This window comes from Dipodomys merriami, unplaced genomic scaffold, assembly GCF_024711535.1.
Source record: "Dipodomys merriami isolate MVZ:Mamm:240054 unplaced genomic scaffold, mDipMer1.0.p SCAF_8, whole genome shotgun sequence".
Classification (NCBI taxonomy): Eukaryota; Metazoa; Chordata; class Mammalia; order Rodentia; family Heteromyidae; genus Dipodomys; species Dipodomys merriami.
Genome location: NW_027206401.1, coordinates 5,892,268 through 5,918,034, shown reverse-complemented (window position 1 = coordinate 5,918,034; position 25,767 = coordinate 5,892,268). Strand labels below are relative to the sequence as shown.

General features: G+C 44.1%; 1 protein-coding gene across 1 annotated transcript in view; it reads left to right on the top strand.

Annotated features, from left to right (window-relative positions):
- Positions 1-24,661, top strand: part of Fndc1 (fibronectin type III domain containing 1) — a 54,350-nt gene extending 29,689 nt beyond the window's left edge. Inside the window, exons 13-22 of the mRNA XM_070010089.1 lie at positions 533-1,051; positions 5,920-5,985; positions 7,972-8,112; positions 10,122-10,352; positions 11,938-12,046; positions 17,401-17,480; positions 20,211-20,240; positions 20,897-21,058; positions 22,842-22,964; positions 23,893-24,661. Of these exons, the coding sequence (XP_069866190.1) occupies positions 533-1,051; positions 5,920-5,985; positions 7,972-8,112; positions 10,122-10,352; positions 11,938-12,046; positions 17,401-17,480; positions 20,211-20,240; positions 20,897-21,058; positions 22,842-22,964; positions 23,893-24,008 (1,577 nt within the window). The 3' untranslated portion in view covers positions 24,009-24,661. The remainder of the gene's footprint in view (positions 1-532; positions 1,052-5,919; positions 5,986-7,971; positions 8,113-10,121; positions 10,353-11,937; positions 12,047-17,400; positions 17,481-20,210; positions 20,241-20,896; positions 21,059-22,841; positions 22,965-23,892) is intronic.
- The last annotated feature ends 1,106 nt before the right edge of the window (positions 24,662-25,767 follow it).

Here is a 25,767-nt window from a genome sequence, read left to right as displayed (position 1 = left end):
CAAATGATTGCAAAAAAAAACCAACCAAGATACTATTGATGATTTTGGAGCATGTGATAATTATACAAAATTAATATTTCAGTATCCAAAGTCCTCAGTATCCAAAGCATTTGTATCTTGTGTCATCTAACATGTTTGCTATGTATTGTAGAAGGACTGAGTTGAATGGTTGCAACAGAGACCATCTGGCCTTTAAAGATGAAAATATTTGCTCTCTGGCTCCATACAGAAAGAGTTTGCTATCCCTGCTAACCTGTTCCTCCTTAGGAGTAGGTAGGAGTGACTTCCCTTAGTAGATACTGAGTTTTCTCAGAATGCATGATGGGGCATAACAGTGACAGAAGTGTGCACTTGTATAAGGAAATGCAGAGAGGAGGTGCTACAGTGGCAGATATTGCCTCCTAGGCTGTTACGCTTTTCATTATTCCACTACCTCTTCCTGATTAAAATATAATACAGAAATGCATAGAAGACCCTTTCTACTTACTTCTGATTTCCTCTGGATGGCTCCATCCGGTTGATTTCATTTCAGATCTGGGAGGAACTCCTGTGGTGAGTCCCGAGGGTCTGCCCCTCTTTGGGCAGGGACGACATGGCAAACCTCTGGCCAGTGCCCAGGAGAAGCCCATCCTGAGCCTTGGAGGGAAGCCCCTGGTGGGCTTGGAGGTCATCAGAACTACCACCCATCCTCCCACCACAACCACGAGGCCTACCACCGCCACAACCACGAGGCCTACCACCGCCACAACCACGAGGCCTACCACCTCCACGACCCCCACGGTGGCTACCACTACCACCACGATGGCTGCCACCACCACCCGAAGGCCCACAGCTGCCACTCGCCGCGTGGCCACCACCCGTCGTACCACCACCACCCTGCGCCCGACAGCCACACTCCGGACCACCACTCGGACCACCACCACCACCACGACCACCACCACTGCACCTCCCACTCCCACCCCTACCTGTCCCCCCGGGACCCTGGAGCAGCACGACGACCACGGCAACTTGATACTAGACTCACATGGGATCCCCGAGTGCTACCCTGAAGGTAACCAGCTTCATCCTCCCGGTAACCCAGCCCTCTGAGCCAGCAGGCTGCATGTCCAGGGTGGCAAAGCCTGCCGGCAGCGGTAAGTAATGAGCATGATGGTGACGAGGGTCACCTTTAGTCCAGGTGGGAACTGTTGATGGTCCTGGGTCCCAGAGAGAGTTCTCAGAGCGAGCTAAGAAATACTGCGTGGAACATGTGTTGCTTATCTAAAATTCAGTGTTGGCTGTAGTTCCTGTGTCACAATCCAAGTCACAGATCAATCAGAAATTTATGACATTAGTTTGAGCTACTGTTTCCTAAAGTGATTTCTGGGATACCAGTAGATTAATAGTTGTTATATTAAAAGAAGGAAGGAAGGAAGGAAGGAAGGAGAGAAGGAAGGAAGGAAAGAAGGAAGGAGGGAAGGAAGGAGGGAGGGGGGAGGGAGGCTGGCTTTGTGAATAACTGTGGGATTTAGACACGGTGAACCATCTGGACATTGAATGGTCAGTCTCCCTGTGAATCTAAGGAAAGTCGAGTTTCCCCAGCGAGGCTGGCAGCCGATGTCACCAGCCTTCCCTTTGGAAAATGCTAATCCTCACTTGGCTGGGCTTCTTATGGATCTGCAAGCTTCCCGTGATGTGAGGATGAACTCCCCCAGCCTTGCCACACTCCATCCCGGCAGTCAGCTGCCCTTCGTGTCTTTCTGTGTTCGTGCGGAAGAATGGAGCTGGGATGTGATGGTCCAGGCTGCAATGGTGCCGCAGGTCATCATCATCTCTGTTCAGGCCACTGTTCAAACTGCTGTGGATGGAGCCAGCCAGCAACAGGATAAATTTCAGTTGAGATGAATTGCACTGTCTGCTGTGAGCTCAGTATTCGAAGCTAGTACAGCCTGGAGACCCTTCCTTCCTCCCAGGAATCCTTTCCAAGCTTGGAATCCTTGCTGATCATGAGAAGCTCATGTGCCTGTGAATGCAGTTTCCAAAATGAAGATGCTGTTTGAAGCCGTTCTGTTCATGGAGAAGTACCAAAGAAAGAGGAAAACTTGACAACAAATTCACCCAGCGGAACAAGGAACCACGTCACCAGGGAGGAAGTACTTCTGCTGTTTATCCAGTGAGTACCAATCCGAATTTACCTTTGCATTTCTAGTACCACAACTTTTCTTCTGCATGTGTGGATGTGTTTGTTTTTAAACAGAAGCCTAATTAAAATAGATAATTGCTTTAAAATTGGTTGTAAGCAAGAATGATTAGAATCTGATTATAATTATGTGCATTTTATTTTGTCTTTTAAAAGTCTTAGGACATGTTATTTTCACATGCTTTTTCTTTTAGCTTTAATTTAGCAAGCATGGAAACTTGTGTCTCTTCTCTGTAAGTCATATTTACTTATATGTTTTTCTTTACTTAGATGCATTCTTCAAATTCCCTAGTTCAGGCTGAAGAATAATCTACTCAGAGGCAGAATTTTGAAAACTAGTACAAATAAAGGCAAAATCTTGTGGGGGAGGGAATTAAAGTTTGGGAGTGCAACGTACCCTTATTCAATATTTTAATGTATTATATGTTATTATTTTTAAGATACTCTTGTGTGGCCTTTTATTTTAAAATTCCTCCTGCTTCACTAGTAACTCAAGCACTTCTTTGCATGTATGCAAATTGTAGTTATCTCTTTTCTTTAAAGCCATTTTGGTTAATACCTGAAGAGTGGCCAATGTTTAGTGCCTACAACTTGATGAGTTTAGGGATGAGAAAATAGTCCTGAATGTACCACCGTCACCAAAGTCATTGGCACCCATCACTTCCCAAAGTGTCACCTTCTCTCCTTTCTCTTTCCCTCCATTTTAGCTCTTATAGTTGCTTTGTTCTCGCCATCTCTAAGTTGACCCCACCAGCCAAACACTCTTGAGAGAAAGAGACAGAGGAAGTATTTGGTTCTAAACATGGCTCGAGGTTTGAACATAGTGAGCCCAATTGCTCAAGAAAAGTCTGTGCACCCTCTATAAAATGAATACATCCAGTGTTTCTTGGCTGAGTGCTTCATTGTGGCCACCATATGCAGAAGTGCATTCTGTGATTTCTGCACTAATACTTGGAGTAGAGAGGTGTAATGTTGGAAAAATGACCACTCTAAGGAGTCTTCTGCAGAGCCAACAGTGACTTACTCCCCGCCTCCCTCCCCCTGCCCTGCCTCTCACGTTAACGCTTCTTTCATCATGCTGAGTCCAGTCCAGTCCATGCTGCCCTCTGTGAATGCTGGGCCTCCGTGTGTATACACTGAGCTCTGCTCAGCAACGTGTTGTCCAAGGCTTTTGTTCACTTGCAGCGTTTATTGTTGATTATGTAGTGATTATGACTTGGTACCTGCATCAGTGGCCAGTGGGGGAGGGAGGCGGTGTGAAACCCCTCCTCCTCTGTCCCCCTTCGGCTGATCATCTGACATCCCATTCTAGTTGCAGAGTGCTAACATTCTGTTTATAGCTCTCTAGTTTTGAAAGCATCTTTCCATATCTGAGAGTCTTGGCTCACTTTGTTAAATCACACCCCTCTCATTTCCTTGAAAACACTGCTTGCAAATGATGTTCTGGAATATTTTTGCACCACCCAGTCATGCAGTCATTCAAGCTGTATTTCTGGGGACTTCTTCAGTTGTATGGATGTCATGTGTCTCTGTAGGTACAGATGCATTTTATATGCTTCTCTCTTCTTACACACATGCACAGGCACGCATGCATGCACATACACATACACACACAGTGTTTTTTTGCTTGACCTGAGTTTTCCATGAGATAACGTATATTCCTTGGGTACCTGAGAGGGTGGCTTTTGCTCCATTTCTAATTCCTCATGGTACTCAGTCATCTTTTGAATATGTAGGTCTTGTCTGTTTTCCAGCTGGGAAGTAAAAGCCATTGGTCTTTGTTTTCCAGGTTCTCTTTCTACAGTGCATTGATGAAGTTGTGTGTACTTGGAAATGTTCTGTGCCAGATGAATATTCAAGAGTCTGTAATATAACCCTATTCCATGGTGCAGAAAAACATCAGCCATGATAGTAAATAGCTCCACCTTGCCAGACTTGTTCTCCTGACAGAGAATACAGAGAATCACTGAAATTCACTTGAGCTGGACCCATCATCGAGGGTGAAAATACTCCTGGATTCTAAGGGCTGTTACTTACCCTTCCTCTTTTCCTCCTCCTCTTCTCTCAACTATGAACAGTAAATCTTTTTTCATATTTCTGTTTCTCTGTAGGGCTCAGATTCTCTCTTTTTTTTTTGGTGATATTTTTCACCCGTTTTTATGACCACGAGTAAACTACTGAAGGGAATAAGAACTCCGCCACTATGGTTGAAGACTGGCAGCTGCATTTACATGGAGAGGTTCCAGCTGGTGGCATGAATGTCATCAAATGTCCAGTTCTGCATGGTTCCAAATAGCTCTGAATGGCATCCCGGTGGAGCAAAAATCAAGCTTTTCTAAAACAACTGTAAATATACTTCATTACATCTGGACATTACTTTTTCTTAGAGTCAAGACACTGATTTAGAAAATTTTTTCCTGAGTTGATTTGGTCTTTAGGAAAAGGAAGTATTGTTATTAAATAGGATGTTCCTTTATTCCAGAGGCCACAACCATCACTCATCTCAAGAAAAGATCAGCTTGCACATATCTTTCTGCTGAAACGTGTATTTCAGCACCTCAAGGAATTAACCTTAATGCTAGAAATCGGTAAAGGAAACAATACACTTTTCCTCTTCTTGGTCATCCCAGAATGCGAAAGTTGCACAATTTATTCATTTTGACCTGGATAATACAATGAGAAGATTACATTGCTAACCAGGAAAAGTAATACTAAAAGTTAAAAGTCCCCAAAGTTCCTAAAAGTTATGTGACAGAGGAAGAATACAATAGGCCAGGAACCAATGGCAAAAGAACTCCAAACTTCAGTGGGAATAAACCTGGAAGCTACTTTGTACCAGCTCATTAGTAACTGGGATTTGGACATCTTGACATTGGAGTGACCTATGGAAACATCCAATTGTGTTGAGTGGCATTTCATGAAACGACCCACCTGTCCCTGAAGACCAGGTGATCTACAACTTGTAAACGTCCACCGGTCCCTGGGACATGCCAGGCAGAGGCTGGTCATGCCTCAAGAGTGCTGAGCTTCTCACTGGCTGTTGTGGCTTCAGGTCATCATCTTCCAAAGGGCTGGACAGCCAATTCTAGATGTACCACTGCCCTTGGCGAGGCCTGCCTGTGTTAGCACATGAATACTTTTTGTGCCAGGACTTGGGCTTGAACTCAGGCCTTACACTTTCATTGGGTTTTTTTACTCAAGGCTGGTGCTCTTATCACTTAAGTCATATCTCTACTTCTGGCTTTTGGTTGGTTTATTGGCAATAAGCATCTCATATATTTTCCTTCCTGGGCTGACTTTCAACTGTGATCCTCAGAACTCAGCCTCCTGATGAGCTAAGATCACAGGCCTGGGTCACAGTGCCTGACTAACACTCATGATATTAATCAAACTAGAGTCCCAAAAGGCAGGTAGACTCATGCCAGTGGAATATTTCTGAGTAATGATTGATAATACTAGCTGATTAATGGGTGGGTGGGCTGTGTTGGCAGAGGGATCCCCAGGAACAGAGAGATGTTAGCTCCTGGTCAGGGGACATTTATATCATTCCTTTCTGATCCCAAAGGAGAGAGTACCACTCCAGAGTTCTGCTGGTCTCTGGAGAGGTGAGGAGATGCTGATGTAGCTGGCTGGTCTCCATGAGCCACTCAGGTGGATAACTGTTACATTATGTCCTGGGCCCAACTCAGACAGCACTTGGAAGAATCACAAGATGACTCCTGCTCTCTCTCCCTCCCCAGATGACTTCTCAGGCCTGGAGACAGACATAACACCGACAGAAGAGGCTTATGTTGTATATGATGAAGGTACGAGTGGATTCTAAAACACCTGTGTATTTTCTTTCCCTCCCCAAGGATCTGATTTTGAGTGGATGATTTCAATTGCAATTTCCTTTGGACTGACTTGAGATGGTGGTTAGAGCCATCACTCCCCTTAGAGTCCCTCTTGAATTCACCTTTGATCTAAAGGAAAGCAGTGTGCTTCACAAGCAAATGCAGCTTCTCAACAAATCCTTCACAGTCTTTTATTATTATTATTATTATTACAGATGGGTTACAATTACATGAGCAAGATAATTAGTACATTTCTTATCAAGCATTGTTTCCTCCTCCTTTGTTTCCCCTTCTCGTCCCTTCCCATCTCCCCCCACACACACATCTCCTGAACCCCCATCCCCCCTCACAGTCTCTTTCTGTGAAGAAATACTAGGGCTGCTACTGTTTTGGCTCTCTCCCCTACCTCTACTTGCCAAACCATATGGTTTAACTATCATCTGGACTTCCTCCCTGATGCACTCTCTCTCTCTCTCTCTCTCTCTCTCTCTCTCTCTCTCTCTCTCTCGCACACACCTTTTTCTTTCCTCCTCTTTTCTAATTACATACAAAATATGATACCGCCAGATGTGTTGCTTCTTATTATAGTATCTTTTCAAGTACAGTATGTTCAGGAATATAAAATGAACCAGGAATTGTACGGTGGCTCACATCGTAATCTTAAGCTACTTGGGAAGTAGAGATCTGGAGAATCTCAGAGACTAGACCTTGCAGAAAGCTCAGAAACTCCCTGGGTGTGTTGGTACATGCCTATCACCCCAGCTATGTGGGAACATTAAATAGGAAAATCAAAATGTAGACCATCACTCCAGATCTTACTCCAAAAATAATGAAATCCTTTCATTCCACCCTTTCCCCCCAAAAGGCTATAAAGTATGGTTTAGGTGGTACAGTGCCTGCCTATAAAGCATGAAGCACTGATTTTTAAACCCCAGTGTTGCAAGTGTGCGTGCGTGCATGCACATACACACACACACACTCACACACGCATGCACATGTATCTGAAGTGCCTTTGGCAGGAATTGGAACGGCCTCTCAAGAAATGACAACTGATCCTGTTATTATTGGGGCCTATAGAACACCTTGGGTGCTGTGCACGTTGCCTCTGTAGTTCAGAAGTTCATAGGGGAACTTGTCCCCACCTGCTGAGGACTTTGACACCTGAGCTCAGGATGTGCTCAGGATTTGCAAAGCCCCCTCTCACCCCAGCCTATCACCAGCCTTGGCCCCAATTGTCTTAAATTATAGCTGTGTGAATAATGTCACCTTTGATGCTGTATTTATTTCTAACCAGGTTTGATGCAGTGACTTAATCCACTACAGTATGCAAAGAAAACGATTTAGAAAAACAGTACATGTCAGGAAGTTGAGGAGGATTTCTTGGCACCTTGGAAAATAACCAGTCTTTTTATGTTTGGACAATTGAAGCATGGTTTTATTGTTTTTTTAATGTTAAAAAATGAGTTCTCTTTAGATCTTTAATCCTACCTTCCTCCTCAGCAGAGGAAAAATAGACTATACCCAGATTTTTTTAAATTCAAGTTTTTTAATTCACTTTTAATGACCTTTTATGGCTCTACAAGGAGAAATTATTCTGGTCAGGAAGAGTATTGGGTCAGCAACATGAATCACTGACAACTGATGCTGTTATTATTCTTGGGACCCCACAACTTCTAAAGGTTCTAAGTTGCAAGGGTCCCCACAGCTATTACTGTAAAACCCTGTTTTCGTGGACATATGGTTTCTTAGTTTTCTTCCTCTCTTATTATCTGCAGCCGTTTTTCTAAAGGGACAGATGTGGGAAAAAATGGTGTATTACTAGAGACAGTATGTGTAGGCATAGCAGTTCTTTCAGTGGGGGAGGGACACGACAATTGAATCTTAAGAAAGTATCTTTTGACTTCAAATGGTGCCCTTCTCCTGGAAGGGCCCCATTCCCAAGCTTCCCTCTCCTTTCAGATTATGAATTTGAGACCACACGGCCACCAGCACCAGCCACCACCATGCCCGCCACCACACCGCAGGTCATCCAGGAGGAAGGCACCGTCAGCTCCTTCCCTGAGGAAGAATTTGATCTGGCAGGAAAGAAGCGGTTTGTTGGTAAATATAACTTCCTTGATTGGAGAAACATGGCTGTTTAACTTTCCCCTTTTGAAGAAGAGTGTAACTAATTCCTTGGCCAAGACATTGCCCAGAGTGAAGTTTCCTTTCATTTGGGGTGATTTAGCGAGTCAGTCTTGTTGAGATGCATATGGATTTACTTTCTGCAAAAGTCAGAAGAGGGGAAGATCTCAAGGACAGCTGGTGTCCAACAGAGGAGCATTTAAAGAGGTTGCTTCCCTTTTAGCCTAAGAGCCAGAAACAAAAATCAGGGGCTGGGAAAGTGACTCAGTGATAAAGTGCTTGCCTTGCATGCATGAGGCCCTGGGTTCAATTCCTCAGCACCACATAAGCAGTAAAACCTGGAAGTGGCACTGTGGCTTAAATGGTAGAGTGCTAGCCTTGAGCCGAAGAGCTGAGGGACAGCGCCCAGGCCCAGAGCTCAGGCCCTAGGACCAACCAAAAAAATAAAAATAAAAACAGAAAAATCAGGTTCACCAGGGATATGTATCATTCTATTTTATCAAAGCTAGTTTCCCTAAGATAAGATTTATTACCAGGCCTTATCCACACGTAGTTTGTTAAATTCTCCCCATAGGGTTAGCAGCTTATGGAGTGGTGTCACCAGGAACCACTAGCATAGATATAAGCAGAAACAAAGCTGGTTTTCTCCAGTTATTTCCTATAAGTTTCTCTAGAAACTCATGTTTGTCCTCTATCTCAGTAATTAAATCAATTTAAGTAGGAAATTCTCTGTAGCTAAACCGTATTTCATTCTCTTTCCAAGTCTTTTTTTCCCATGCCCTGAATGAACTTCACTGATGAGACAGTTAGATTAATATGTTAGCAAGTGGAGACAAGCAACAGCTTAAATTAATATCACACTTTTCTGTTTCCAAAACAAATACCCTGCCATAAGCAGGAAAGTGTTCCAGCCAAGATGCAGTAATCGATTGAGTGTCTAAACCTCAAGTTCTTGAGGAACAAGAAGATTACTCTGATGTAGCATTTCTGAGCTAATGCCAGTGCTTGTCCACAGTGTGCCGATGTCCAGCTGCATTCACCAAGTGCTCTCTCTGTTCTTAGAGTTCCATGGCAGAAATGAGAAAGAATTCAGAGCACTGTCCTACAGAGCACTTCCAAAGACTGAAAGACTTACCATGGGTTGGCTATTTTTCTTATGACTATAACTTTCCTATAAGATGTCATAACCCACTTCCCAAAACTTTCTGAGGAGATCTACAGACAATCCCTATAGGCCTAGTTTTATATTAATAATTGGAAGTTGGAGGAGCCAAGAAATTGCATTCAGTCTCAACAAGTCCTAAGAAGGAGAGCCTAGCAGTCAAAGATGCAGTGGGCTCTAGGAATGACAAGAATTGTGATGCAAAAATACTTGAGTGTTCCAAACCTCAGTTTCTTGGCATTTCTAGCTTACAGGGTGGAATGGAATTAAACAAACTGTGGGTTGGGCAGATTTTCCTTTGGAGCTTTTAATTGTGGGCATGCTATCTGCACCAAGAGGTTCAGGTACAACAGTAATGCCAGCTCACACCTGGCCCCATTCTCAGACCCCTTGAAGTGACTGAGATCACAGGGGTAGAAAGAGCTATGGCCCACCCATAAACAGGGGTAGTTACTATGACACTGAGAAGGGATGGGTGTTGCAGAGAGGCGCTTGGGCCGGGCCTTGTGCACAGACAACCCAGGTGGTTGTGGATTCATGAAGCCCTAGGGAAGGTACTTCCAGCTGAAGCTTGAAATGTCTTGCTTAGTGGATGTTGTCTTCTGGTCCCAAGATGGTTGGGGAAAGCACTGTTGTGAAAGAACACTAGTTAACTGTTGGGTGACTGACTCACTCACGCACACTCTTACTGGCTCACACTTATCCAAATGTTTGGGCCTAGGGATTGTAAAATGCTACAAGGTCAGACTTCATGGAGTAGATGCCATGATTCTACCTCCAGAAGCCATCTGCAATCTGATTGCACACCTCTGCTCTTTTCTAGCTCCGTATGTGACGTACCTAAGTAAAGATCCCTCGGCCCCCTGCTCTCTGACGGATGCTCTGGATCATTTCCAAGTGGAGAGCCTGCATGAAATCATTCCCAATGATCTGAGGAAGAACGACTTGCCTCCCCAAACAGCCCCTCGCAACATCACCGTGGTCGCCATGGAAGGCTGCCACTCGTTTGTCATTGTAGACTGGGACAAAGCCACCCCCGGGGATGTGGTCACAGGTGTGTCTTGGGCAGATGCCTACACAATTTCCACTGATACGCAGGTAGTAAATATAGAGCGTCAGGGGTGGATAGATGAATAAGTGGGTTCACAGATGGGTATGTTTGATGGAAAGGGCAGATGTCGCCTTCAATGGGGTGGAATATTGGCAAGTCTGAGAGTGGATGGAGTTGAGAGCCTGAGTCCTAGTCCCAGATGGGTTGATCTGACTACGAATTGGCTACTTTATCTCCCTGGGCCTTGGCTTTCCCATATGCAAAAAATAATTCCGTCTCTCACATCCTGCCACTCTGCAAATGGCCAGGAAGCCAGCTAAAAGGGTCATGAAGGAGCTTCTACTGAATCCTGAATCTTCTGCTCACCCTCATTCCATCCTGCTGGATGCTTGCTGCGCAACCAGCTCGAGTATGCCCCAGTTCCTTACGGGGGAAGTGGAAGTGATGGCAGAATGTCCAAAGACTGAGCCTCCAGACCTTGGCTTATGAGATGTGTGTCAGTTCAAAACCCAGGCCTAAGGATCAGCAGACACGCCAGTTCCCCACACAGAAAGCTCCTGATTCTGACGGAAGCCGGAGGTCATCAGAGGAAGAAGAATTTGATGGAGACAGCAGCAACTGGTTAAGCTTCCCGCCACTGTAATGCAATACTTGAGACAATTAACTTATAGATAGTAAAAGTTGTCTGTAGCCTCTGGTTTTGGACTTTTGAGTTCAAGACATGGTGGGCTCATTTCTTTCGGCCTCTGATGGGAGCTCCGGATGGGGGTGCTGGGAATGTGTGGAGCAGCAACACTGTTCATCTAATGTTAGGGAGCAAAGAAGAAAAAGAGGGAGAGCCCAGAGTCCCTTAGAAGGCATACCCCCAATGACTAAGGACCATGTCCATGTGCATCTCCTGAAGAGTCCCAGGAAGGCCACTCTGGGAGCCAAGTCTCTAACAAAGCTTCCTTTTGGAGAGAAATCGTGTTTCCAAACCACAGTAGGAACATTTCATTGAGTGACAATGAACATACTCATTGAATGGCAACAACAAAAAGACTCCCCTTCAGGAAACAACGTGGGAAGGAGGGGCTTCAGAGCCTAGTTTACCTGCATTCTGGTACCAACATCCTTATTTATTATGTGGGGGACATTAATGGGTGATACAGGTTGCCAAGTAAAATAAAGGCTGCCTGTCCGATGTATTTAGTGCCATGGATCTTTTCCTCCTTCTCGACTTCTGTGGTCTAGTTCATGTCTTTCACATAGGTTAGCTCTCCCTACACTGCTCCTGGAGCCCCCATCGACTATTCCAGAAGGAGTCCCACTGCTCTTGACTTCTTGGTGATTAGTTTATCTCCCACTCTTAGTATCAAGTAACAGTTGCATGACAGGTGGTTATTGATGGAGTTAGTGGATGGGAACTTAGACAAGGCATCTGTTCCATGACTACATTTTCTCATGTGTCTAAATGAGGTTAGCAAAACGTTCTCTCCCTGCAGTTCCCCCAGAGCTGCTTGTGCACGCCGCTGCCCCTTCCCTGTGACACCTCTGGTGCAGTTTGGTTCCTTGATGCTCACTGGGTTCTTCCTATTCCAATTTCCAGGGTACCTGGTCTACAGTGCATCCTATGAAGACTTCATTAGAAACAAGTGGTCCACTCAAACTTCATCGGTCACCCATTTGCCCATTGAGAACCTGAAGCCAAACACAAGGTATGGATGTCTGAAAACAAAACAAGAGATGATTGGGCATGTTCCCAGAGATCCTTTGCTTGAAAACAGAGGGTCAACCAATGCATTTTTTCTTGTTTCCTTGAATCATCTGCATAGTTCTTATGGAATGTCAGTGAATGCTAAACATTTGTCATTTTCACTTAGGAGAAATTATTATTTATGTTTCAATGTTGTTATTGTGCTTATATCTTGTTCCTTATTATGGTAAACACTTCATGCCATCAAAGATAGAAGAGTTGAAGGTTAAGTCACCAATGTGATCGGCACACTGGGGAGATGGGACATTAACGGAGCAGCAATTGCTAAATATTTTAAGTACTATGATATGGAAGTGCAGATCATTCTAGAATGGTGAATTTCAATATGAATAAGGGTTACATAGCAATGATTCAGGTAGGTAATCCTAGCTACTCAGGAGGCAGAGATCAGGAGGACTGTAGTCCAAGGCCAGCCAGAACAAAAAACAATTAAGACCTCGATTTCAGTCAATGAGCTATGCATAATTGTGTGTACTTGTGATTCAACCACACAAGAGGATACAGGTAGGAGGATAATGGTCTGAAGCTGGCTCAGGCAAAAATGTGAGACCTCACCTGAAAAAAATAAAGTTTAAAGGATGGGGATGTGGTTACAATGGTAGAACACCTGACCAGCAAGTATGAGTCCCTGAGTCAAAACCTCAGTACCACATACCAAAAGTAAGGGTTACAAGCTTATCTTCATAAAGTGAGCAGTGGCTGGCTGGTCGGAGCACCATGATGGAAGAGTTTGTAGCATTCAGTGAGGAACAGGCACAACTGTTTTCTGTGGCTACAAAGAGGATGAGCTATTATTCCTGGTTTGGGAAGTAGTGACCCTCAAACACCTTCCATGTGTGAACTGGCAGGTGCCTGTTCTCTGGCTCTCTGGAAAATGAAAATCTCTGGTTTATGCTGTTTTCCAATTCCTGTTATGTCACTATTCCACCACAGCCAATTTCAAGCTACAGGTCCTGCAGAATTCCCGAATAGACTGCAGATGGCTGTACCCCAGCACGGTTGCACAGATCCCACAGGCTTGCTTAGCAAATAGCTCAACATGGCATGCGGGTGGGTCTGAGGACCAGATTGCGCTACACAGGCAGAGGAACATGGAGAAGTCTGGAACAGACTCTTCCCATGAAGCAGATGTTTGCTGCAGAGCAGAGCATCTAGCCTTTGCCCCGGCACTGAGAGATTTCCGAGAATGCCCGAGAACTCTGCTCAGAGCATTGTAATGTACTGTATAGGCTCCCTACGATGGAGCAGTCATAAATTGTTTAGAATTTCAGATTCGGCAAACGAGTAGCAAAACAGAAAGTTGAGAAAGTACTTTGCTTTATTTTTCCCTGGTAGCAATGAAGAATTGATTAGAGAAAACAAAAACGACAGGATGGGAGAGGCAAGGTTAGCATGTGTTTTGTTGTGTGCAGAATGACAGAGCTGTGCTAGCCCAGCCACCCACTGCTTCAGAAGCTGAAGATGCTCCCAGAACTGTGTCACAAAACTATGACAAAAGTGGAATCCCATGCCTTCCAGAACTTGTGCTGCCCTACAGAAGGAAGTTAACTTTTGAAGAAAATTAGGTAGTGGTTCTGTGCAATGGTGGATTATTCATCCTTGTAACAGGCATTGGTTTCCATATTAATTCACTAAACTCTTCCTGAGTGTTAATGTTGGACCAGGCACCACCTAAGGGGAATGCAAGGATGCAGGGCAAAGTACTTGTGGCCCTCATGAGCTGACAGTCCTGTCCCCATGATCTTACAGTCCTGACTCATGAGCTGACAGTCCTGTCCCCAGGAGCTTCCAGTCCTGTCCCCATGAACTTACTGTCTGGTAGAGGAGACAGATTCAATAAAAAAAGAGTATAAATATGTCTACTTCCACTGGTCAGTATCAGTAGGAAACATAAGAAAATACTGGGACAGTTACTACTTGAACTTTTGTTGTTGTTGTTTTAGCCTGAGCCTGGGGTAGAAGAGAAAGTTAGGAGAACTTCCTGTGAGTGGGGGGAGTTAGATCTAAAACATAAGAAACAGTGAAGCTGCTGGACTCTGGTGGATCATGTCTGTAATCCTAGCTACTCAGGAGGCTGAGATCTGAGGACTGTGGTTCAAAGCCAGCCTGGGCAGGAAAGTCCACAAGACTCTTATCACCAATAAACCACCAGAAAATGGGAAGTGGCACTGTGGCTCAAAGCAATAGAGTGTTACCCTTGAGCTCTAGCCTTGAGCAAAAGAGCTCAGGGACAGCCCCCAGACCCTGAGTTCTATTCTCACAACTGACAAAAAAAGGGAAAGAAAATAAAAAAAGAAACAATGAAGCTGGAGAGAAGGTGTGTGAAGTAAGGCCAAATGGTTCCAAGAAGACACAGGAAGCAAAACAAGTTTCAAAAGGAGGTAAGCGACGAGGGTGAGAGGAAGCTGGACAGACAGTGCGGGATTTCACCTCCATCATCCTCAACTTCCCAAGGTCAGATTCCTTCCCAGTTCTCTTCTGCTTCCCCCTAGAAGGCAGCCTTGTGCTCTTGGGGTAGGGTGTGCAGGCTAGGACACAGCATGTGTGGCTTTTCCTACTCCAGTCTCCTCAAAACCCTTGTGACAGTGGCTACACCATGTTGTGACATGGAGCATTTCTTTCTCCTGCATTTCCTGAATGCAGACGTCCCTCTTGCTGAGGGAACATTTCCCTGATGGTCCGTCCTGGAGCTTGGGCCTCGAACCCAGCCTGGGAGCCAGTAGGAGAGATAGGGAGTCAGTCTCTGTAGCATAGAAGCCAGTGCCTCAGAATCAGCTTTGGTGATTTGTGATTGAATCTTGTTTTTGACTTGAAGTGAACGAAATCCGCTTTATTCACTAAACTTAGCCCGATCCATCTTAGGGGGCTGTGTGCACTAAGTCCTTTCTTCCAGTACAGATTTGTTGCCTCTCAGAGTTTTCAAAAGAGGTGCCAACAGCTTACATAAGAAGGCAGGCCTTGCGGCTTGCATGAGACAGGTTTTATTCTCAGTATAAAAGGCATATTTTAGGTGATGGAAAAAGTTTAATGTAGTTTTTGAAACTGAGAACTTCATTTTTCACTGTTTTGTGTTGCTCTCTACTCAACACACTCACGTTTACTTTGACACGGTAGGTGTGGTTCTCGTGGACAGGAGTCTAAGGATTTGGCATGCGTGGACTCTCTGAAGAACTAGGATCTTGTGTGAACAAGGAGAACTCCTGAGTGTCAGCGACAAACGAAGGCATCCCTGAGGTCCCTCAGCCTGTCCCAGAGTGACCCAGGAGTGCTTCTGTGGAGCTGGGACCAGGGGTTAGAACAGGTCCAGCAAGGGCTTAAGGAACTTTAGGCAGTAGAAATGCCTCCATGTATGTAGCTTCTGAATATAAAAGCCAACCTTTATGCTTGTTTTCCCCTTCTTTAAGGAAAAAAAGTGTCTTTAAATTTTGGCCAGGGGCTAGGAAGGTGGCTCAGTGGTGGAGCGCTTGCCTTGCATGCCTGAGGCCCTGGGTTCGATTCCTCAGCACCACATAAGTAGAAAAAAAGCTGGAAGTGGTCTGTGGCTCAAGTGGTAGAGCGCTAGCCTTGAGCTGAAGAGCTGAGGGACAGCGCCCAGGCCCAGAGTTCAGGCCCCACGACCGGACCCCCCCCAAAAAAAATTTTGGCCAGGATTATTGACATGTGCCAAACACCCTGCTTGAACTTTTAGGTTAAATCACCCCACAGTCACTGATTAAGTTGTGAACAACTGCTGCGTGCCCGTGGCTCACATGTGTGATCCTAGCTACTCAGGAGGCTAAGATCTGAGTATTGCAATTCAAAGTCACCTCCCCAGGCAGGAAAGTCCCTGAGACTCTTATCTCCAATTAACCATGCAAAAGCTGGAAATGGCAGTGAGGCTTAAGTGGTAGAACACCAGCCTTGAGCAACAATGCAAGGGACAAGTGACCAAGCCCTGAGTTCAAGCCCCAGGACCAGCACACACACACACACACACACACACGCACGCACGCACGCACACACACACACACACACACGTATGAGTAATTAGGAAGCACACAATGTTAAGATTTGGATACACAGATGTTCTTAATTGTGGGTGTCTTTTGAAAATTTTGAAATTAAAAAAGGAATACTCCCAAATAAGACAGGAATGACTTTATGAAGAGTAATTTTACCAAATGCTTTTTCTTTGCCAATTAGTCAAAGTTACGGGAAAATATCTGCTCACTGTGAGGCCAGGAGAGGCTCTGCAGAGCTACTGGCTCTTCAGGCTCTGGGCCCAGAAAGTTCAACAAGAATAACCTTTCCTCATTTTAATTAGTGCGTGAAATCTGGGTGCCTGACTTAACCAGATACAGAACTTTGGATGGTTGAATTATGACACTCTTCCTAGCCAAGCTGGAGGAAAAGGCTATAGTATGGAGACCCACCATGCTTATAAAAGGACATCCTAAGAGACAGACATGACATCTGGAATCCAGGGGTAAAGAAATCACAGTGAGTTCTAGCTCACTGCAGGGCCCCTGGACTTCTCTCACCAGCACTGTTATCCTGCAGGAGTACACAGCCACTTTTGAGACCCAGTCTCCCTCCAGATGAGCTAGCTGCCTCAGACAGTGTGCTTTCCAGAGCATCCTCTGTTCCAAAACAGTTTCTTCCCCAATCACTCTTCCACTCCTCCTTTTCATCCCTTTAGACCCAGAAGCTCAAACCCCAGTGACTTGAAGGGTGTCCATTCTGGGCTCCAGAGTCAAGTACAGCACTTCTCAAGGAAGCCCAAGACATCACTGTCTGATTAGTCCCAGTGAAGGTGCCAGCCTTCAGCCAGGTTCACCCTTTGCCTGCCAGGCATGAGTTCTACCATATGGGACCCAACATCCTGCTTTTCTGTATGGACTTCAGTGATGGGAGGATTGGGTTAAAATTTGAATTTGACTCTAAATTTAACACTCTAATTTCTCTCTGTCAGGCTGTAGAGCTCAGCTGGGACCTGAGTCTTAAGCTGGAACAAGCAGGTGTCATCAGGAATCAGCAGAGGGGAGACAACCCAGACAAGGGGTCATCTGATGACCCACCTGTTTGCCTCATGTCCCTATTCTATTGCCATTACCATATCATCTGTGTTATAACTTTATCAGCTCAAAAAGTTATTAAGATGAGAAAGTTCAGAAAAAATGCAAAGATCACTAGCGATTAAAATGAATTAGGATCTAAGCATGCCACAAAATCTTAAGTGTTCAGTAGCTTGAGTCTGTCTCATATACACAAGTCAAATAAATTTCTTTTTCAAAAGGATTTTTCTTCCTATTTCAGATATTACTTTAAAGTTCAAGCCAAAAATCCTCATGGCTATGGGCCAGTCAGTCCTTCGGTCTCATTCGTTACTGAATCAGGTATGAATAGCTGCACTTTCTTCTTGTTTACCCTTTCTAAAGAGTAGAATCAAGCCTCCAAAATAATAACTACAGCTGAGTGAAAACTCAGTCAGATCTTTTCTTTTTCCACTTGAGGAGTTTCACTAAGGCCCTCTTTATAACGTAAACATTCTTTTCTTTCTGTTAGTATTTGTTGTAACTGTTGTCACATGGGCCGTGGTGCACAGGAACAAGGAGGGGTGGTGAGTCTAGCTGGCAAATGGTGACACAACAAAAATGCCTGGGCCTAGAATTCCCTTACCTCAGGTTCCCATATCTTGGATTCATATTCCTGGGAGCGCTGAAGAATCTAGTTGCTATGTTGTGAACTGCCCTGTGGATAGGGTCATGTGGCAAAAATTGAGAGCATCGATAGCCAGTGGAGGCCCTCTGTGAGGAACGGAATGCAGCCAATCACAGGAGCTTGGAAACTGAGCCTTCCCCAGCCCAGCCATACAGGAGAACCTAGTTTGGATTCATGGCTTGATTACAGCCCAACAATGGGCCTAGGTCTCACCTGGACTCCCGGGATGAGAAAACTTACTGATCAGTGCTAAAACAGATGTCCCAGAGCTCTGGAGTGGTTGAGGGCTGCCCCAGAACCTAGATTCTAGACACAGTGGACATCATTTGGTTGCGGCTAGTTAGCTGACTACCCAGCTAACAGACTGACTTTATTCTGGAGCAGTATTTCTCTCCTATGATTGTATGTCTGAATCCTCTGAGATCACCAGCCAAAGTGTGTGGAACATGTGCTATGGTAAGATTTCATTGAAATGTATAAAGAAGATGATCTCCACTGCCTCAAACTCCCTTTAGCCTAGGAGATATTTGCTATGCATGGCCTATGTGTGCTGTATGCAGCGTGACCAATGTACATGGAGAAGAGGCCCAGGACTGTGATGTCCCTGCACCATCCAGACCCAGAGCAAAGCAACTGGAAGAGTAGGTTACATCAAGGCCATTATGAACCCCAGTGACTTGTTGATCAGAATACAAGTGTCAGCAAATATGGCCAGAACAATAGAATTAATTCTGCACGGAGTGAAGACATGAAGACATTGGATGTGGCCAGCTAGTTGTATTCTTGATGCCACTTCCTGAAAGGATAGTTGGAAGTCTAGTGGAAACTCTGGTGACCATAGTTGTGTCATGGGTGTTTATAAAACTATACCCATCCAAGCTGAGTGTCGGTGGCTCATGCCAGTAGTCCTAGCTACTCAGAAAGCTGAGATCTGAGGATCGCAGTTCAAAGCCAGCCTGGGAAGGAAAGGCTATGAGACTCTTCTCTCCAATTAACCACCAGAAAACCAGAAGTGGCACTATGGCTTAAAGTGGTAGAGTGCTAGCCATGAGCAAAGAGAGCTCAGGGACAATGCTTAGGCCCTGAGTTCAAGCCCTACAACTAACCACCCCCCAAAACCCCATAAAACGACATGCATCCAGTAAAAGCAGGCCCGTCATGCCCCCAACCAAACTGGACAGGGTATTATGGGGAGGGGCTGTAGGAACTGCTTTTATTGTGACTCCACTCATTCTTCCTGGATCACTAATTTCTGGCCACGCCCCCTATTTTTCATGTTCTCTCTGACCAATAGGAATCAAGAATTGAGGCCACACCCACATTCCTTGCTGCCTAGTAGCATTGTTATTCCCTCCGTTGACTCAAATCACTGCCAGCAATTGAGGGAAGTAAAGGGGCTGAGTGGTGAGTGACCAGCCAGGTGCTGGTAGCTCATGGTTCATGAGATTCTTACCTGCAACTAATCACCAAAAAGCCAGAAGTAGAGTTCTGCCTCAAGTGGTAGAATGATAGCTTTCAGCAGAAAAGCTCAGGGACAGTGACCAGGCCCTGAGTTCAAGCCAAGTGACCAGCACTTTAAAAAAAGGGTTCTAATTCAAGAGCTCTCAAGAAACTCAGATTTGACTAGCGATGTATCTAAGCAGCGAAGCTCTCCCCTAGCATGTACCAGACTCTGAGTTTGATCCCTAACACCACAAAACTAAAGAGTGATAAAAATAAATCCAGATGTGCTAGTTCAACACCCATCACCCCAGCCATGTGAGAATCATGAGTCAGACCGCAAGGCTGCCCGGGGCTTGTCAGCAGCAGCCATTTCTCTGCTCTGTCACTGTAGAATAGTGCTCACCCTCTAGAACATCCCCTGTCATCTACAATGTGCCCCATTGACTGGCTTCCTAGAGCAAAACCACGCATCATCCCATCAATACTTCATTCTCTTTTATTATCGCTTGTCAGGACAATTGATGCTATTTCTACTTTGTGACTCTTACAAAGATACCAAAATGTTCATATCTAAATGTTGGCATGGACCTACATCTTATCTTGGATAAACACCCAAAAGTGAAGTGAATGGATTATATAGTAGATGATCTGTACTCTTTTAGGAAGCTAACACACTGTTCTTTAAATATAGAATTTATTAAAAAGGAAAAGGTATCAAACTATTTTGTAGCATCCAATATTACAACTTTATCATTTTCAGAATCCCACAGCTTTTACGTGAATAAGGCAGCTAGCAAGAAATGAGTATTCTTCTAAAAGAAATGCCCAGAAAATTAAAACAGGAAAACCTTTGACAGTTAAGAAATAAGCCTCACTTCTATTCTTCCACTTATTTTCTCCCACATGTGCATAATTTGTGAAGTACGGTCCAAAGTCATTTCTTTATTCTTTTCATTTTACAGACAATCCTCTGCTCGTAGTGAGGCCCCCAGGTAAGTGTCTCATCCTAAAGATTTTGGCATCCTGGTTTATCAGGTTGAATATGGGAGGTGAGGTTGCTGTGGTTACTCACAGGTAGAAATTCTGGGCCATTTTTGAATTTTCATAGTTTTATGGCAACTTCTACCCATTCTCCATCTACCCTCCATCTTGATCTATGGAACAAAATGACCTGGAAATGTAATAGGACCCTTGTGGATAATATTTGTGAAAACCCATGATGGAGGTAGCCAACATGCATAAAATAGATATTTATTTGCACAACCCTTGTGAGTACTCTCAGTTGGTGAAACAATGGCAAGATGAATTAAGTGTCGAATTGCTTAAGCTCAAGACTGACTTTGTAAATGACAAGAGAACGGGAGTCTACGGTGCAGGGCTTGTGGCAGGATGGCATGCTCCAAAAGATCAAATCTGCTGTGACAGCTGGTTTCCCTGTGAAGCTTAGGTCTTAATACCAAACATTCCTTGATGAAATCCAAATACTGTCAAAATGCTCAGGTAAAAGGAATTCACAAGTTGTATTACAGAACTCAAACAGGAGAGTGAAGAGGGGAGGCTCAGCAAATAGGTCAAGCTCTAACACTGCAAGAATGATGATAAGCCACGGGAGGCTGCATAACCTAGAGCTGTATTTTTTGTTGTCAAGGTGGTGAGCCCATCTGGATTCCATTTGCTTTCAAACACGACCCCGGCTACACAGACTGCCACGGTCGGCAATATGTGAAACGGACATGGTATAAAAAGTTTGTGGGAGTCGTTCTTTGCAATTCACTGAGATATAAGATCTACCTCAGTGACAACTTAAAAGGTAGGTCCATGAGGATGGTGGCCACACGGGTATGGAGAAGTCTGGTTTTATCAGACACAAGCTTGACAGAGAAGGTGCATAGAGTTGAATCCTGGACCTGTCATCATTCAAACACTAACCAGTTTCACAGGCTCTACCATAAGGTTGCTACTTCTGACCTTGGTGTGTGTGTGTGTGTGTGTGTGTGTGTGTGTGTGTGTGTGTGTGTGTGTGTGTGTGTGTGTGTGTGTGTGTGTGTGTGTGTGTGTGTGTGTGTGTGTGTGTGTGTGTGTGTGTGTGTGTGTGTGTGTGTGTGTGTGTGTGTGTGTATTTTAAATCCACTTACTTTGGGAGGAAAGTCTGAAATTCAGTTAGAAACTTAAAAGACTGTTTTATTGGTTATTAATTCAATAACAACTGGGGGAACTGAGGAAACCCCCCCTCCATCACCACCACCATCACCACTTAATAAAGAAAAAAATGCAGATTGTGAACGAATGTTAGCCATGCTGCTTGCTCTGTCAGAATTAAAATCACCTCATTTTCAGCACGGTTGGGGATTCAAACAAAGAAAGACACAAGAACCTTGGACTCCTAACACTTTAAAAATTCATTTTCTGGCCAGTTGGTTTTAACTCATCTATTCCAATTTGTTTTGGTAGTTTGCTCTTGTATAAGTAATGGGGATTGAACTCAGGGTCTTCATCTCCAGCTCACTTGGCTCTTTTTACTTATGGTTGATGCACTACTATTTGAGCTACAGCTCCAGTTCTGACTTTTTATAGGTTCATTGAAGAGAAGACTTTCAAGGACTTGTATGCCTAGGCTGTCTTTGAGCCCTGATCTTTACATGTCAGCCTCCTGAGTAGCTAAGATTACAGGAGTGAGCCACTGGTGTCCAGCTTTAGCATGTTTCATATTTCAAAACAACACAGCTTTCCATTTTTTAGTTGATAATCTTTTATATTTCCTTTTGACCATTCTGTATTTTATTATGTCATTTTTATTTGTTTACCCTCTTAAGATATCACTTTTAGTAGGGATCATTTCAAGACAATGTCAAAATACTGTCTCCCTTCCCCTTTCTTGCTCTGACAATTTCTACAAATCTGCCTTTCACTCAAACTTCTGGAATTTTCTCTCTGCTGTTTCCTGTATCTTCCAACTGTGTCCTTCTCCTGTTTCAATATCTCTGAGAGAGGTCACACATCTTCTCTGGTTCCCACGGTGGGAGACATAATTTTGCCATCCTGTGCTGTAGTGGTTCAGGACCACGGACAGCACCTTCTGCTACAGATTTGTGCCCTCTCATGTATAAAACTATACATCTGTGGATTTATTACAGTGAAACTCCTTCATGGTATACAAGTTTGCTAAGTCAAAAATTAAATTGAAAATGAACATAATCCAATCAGCCAATTCTAAAAAAGGGTTTTTTCCTATTTGTATAGACCTGTTTACTTGTTTCTCACAATTATTTGATTATATATTTTCTATCCCAGTTTTCTCTATTCCTTTGGCAAAACTAAGGAACAAGTCCTTCATGTATAGACTAGAACTGCCAATGTGTCACTCATGGTTTCTCCCTTCTGACCATTGGTTAAATATTTAGGATACACCATCTTGCTGAATCCTTACAATGCTTACTGATATTGTGCCATTTTAACCATTTTTTTAAATGTGTGAAACATGCTACTTAAGTAACGTGCCCAACTGTAATGGGCCTCAAAGCTTGTTCCAGCTTCCAAGCCAGATGCAAGTGACATACTTCACTAGTCATTCACTGTCGTATTCCTTTATGTAGACACATTCTACAGCATTGGAGATAGCTGGGGAAGAGGGGAAGACCACTGCCAGTTTGTGGATTCACACCTTGATGGAAGAACAGGGCCTCAGTCCTATATAGAAGCACTCCCTACCATCCAAGGTAAATATGAACACATGCTAGCTCTGTTCTGCCGAGGATAGACGAGGAGGGAATGACAGAAGGACAGGATTCATCGTAGCTTCTCCTTGGTTTGTCATTTGAAGATGGATGCACGGAATGTTTTAGGTCCTAAAAAATAAGAATAAGAAGTCAAAAAATCTAGAATAATATTGGATCAGATACCTAACCTAGCCTACTTGACCATCATAACAAATATACACAATATATCATAATTTTTCAGGCTCTTATAGCTACCCTGAGCTACAGTTACATGCCTGTATTATCTGTACCCTACTGTGTTTCTTTGCCTGTGATCATGGCCTGGGTCTTAGAAGCTGGTTAATCAGTAGAGTCACTGGTAGTATCACAAGGAGCCATTTATTTGGCATGACTAAATAGGCCAAGCCTGAGAGCAGTTGTTGAGTTTCCTGAAACATTGTGGGTAGGTTGGAGCATCATGTCTATTTCAATGGTGAAGTGGTATTAATGCCACAGGATTATTTCCTGTGAGAGATACCCTTGAAAGATCTAAAAGTTCAACCCAAGTCCTGATAATCAAACTATAGGGTTTTGAAGTTCTGGCATATTGGAGGCCTTAAGCTCCATGAGGAGCAAGTGTGAATCCTACTCAGTTTTATTTACAGAGCTCAAGGGCTGCCCCAGGGTGAGAGTGCACTGGTGATTGGCTTAGGCTACCTTGTTTGTCGAGGAGAGAGAAATAGAGCAATTAGATCACCTCCTACTGACCCTGCCTGAGGTAAACCTCAGGCTACGGCGAGCCCCTCCCACCCAGTGCCTCTGTTTATTTAGAAGTAAGAACAGTTTGCCAGAGGGCTTTGGTCTGAAGGGAGGTTGGAAGGATGCAGACTTTGCCTGACAATTCATTTTAACGCACCTTGTTCCCCTCTCATTCCCATCACCCTTCCAGGATACTATCGTCAATATCGCCAGGAGCCCGTCAGCTTTGGCCACATTGGTTTTGGAACCCCCTACTACTACGTGGGCTGGTATGAGTGTGGGGTCTCCATCCCAGGAAAGTGGTGACCACAGGACTGTCCACTGCAAGTTCGCCCACACAGCCATGTTGACTATTTTGCACTTGGGGCCGTGAGCAGGGGAAAGACAGTGTCCCCAGCCCTGCTGGCCCCCATCTCAGGAGTCCATCCCACAGGTGCACTCCGGACATCGCGGACATCTTCAGCCTAGAGCTCAGTCCCACTTGGTCTGGACTACAAACAAGATTCAGTTTTGCTGAGACATTGCTTTTCCACAGTTTTTTCCCTACAGTTCTTTTTGTCTGTTTGTTTGCAACCGCATACTCTAAAGCCATCTGACACCGGCTGCTGATCCTGTGTGAAGACCAGAGTCTAGACACAGAATTCCGACACTCCAGCATCTTCAAGGAGCAGGATGAGCATGCGGGGCTTGCTTTTTTGAGCACTGTTTATTTTTTTCATTTTCAACTCCAAAATCAGCTGAACTTGAGCTTCAATCTCAAACTCAATCTTGGTATGCAGTGGAATTACTGAAAACATCGTCAAAAACACTGCAGGACATTGAAATTCCATGGACTTTCCCACTGTTAGACTAAATGCATCGGGTTTTATTTGTAAATTCTCAATTTTGATATATATGTATATATGCATATACATATCCACACTTCTCTGCAAGAATACTGATTAAAATCGTTGAATTTTTACTTGTCCACTTGATGAAAGTGTGTCCAGGTTTTTGGACAAAGATGTTTATTATCATTGTTTTGGAATGGTGCAGGTGTTGGACACTCTGTATAATGTAGCATCAAAACAAAGGTTCACATTCTTCCTGTAAATGCTGCAGGACTCTGGCAATGATGGAGAGACTTGAGATACTGTTGGTGAGCTAGCCTGCCATTCATACCCCCAAACCAAGTATTTCCTTCTTAGGGAGGCAGTCTTTATCCATGAGGAAAATGCCTGTCTGGACTCTTGAGGTACATCTAGTATGTTTCCAGATGCATTCAGATTTTAGGTCCCTAGTGACTTAAGAATCTTGTTTATAAAAATTCCATTTCACTTCCAGCAAAAAGGTGATCATTAAGAAAATCGACCACAAAAAATAATTGTGAAGATACAGGGTAAAAGGAGCCCTCGTACACTTGGTGAGAATAGAAGTTAGTACAGCCACTATGGAAATCTGTTCGGAGGTTCTTCAACAAAACCTAAAACCTACCTGTGTCCATTGCCACTCTTGGGCAAATATCTGAAGGAATATCAATCCACATACAAGAAATACCCACACCTCCATGTTTATCACAGCATTGGTCACAGTAACCATACTGTTTATAGTAACAACATGGAGTCTTATTCAGCTATGAAGAAGAATGAAATTAATATCCTTTGCAGGAATGGATGGAACTGGAGACATCATGCTGAATGAGATAAGCCAAGCTCAAAAAGCCAAATATCCCATGTTTACATTCACATGTGGAATCTAAAATGATGATGATGAAGATGATGATGATGATGATGATAGTAATAAAACATGAGTGTAAATGAACTTTCTGAGTGGAAGATAAACAGGACGGGGTGGGGGAGTGGAGTCAGTAGTGGGTAGGAATGAGGAATATTGAATGATAGTATACATACATATGTATGTACATATATATATGGGTATACATGAGCTATACCTGTATATATCATAGATATGAAGCTAGCATAATCCAACCAAATACAGGAAATAAAAACAGGAGAAGAGTGTGAGGGATTCAGGGAATGCAGTAGAGATGGTGAGCTTGTTCAAAGTACATTCTATGTGCCTATGG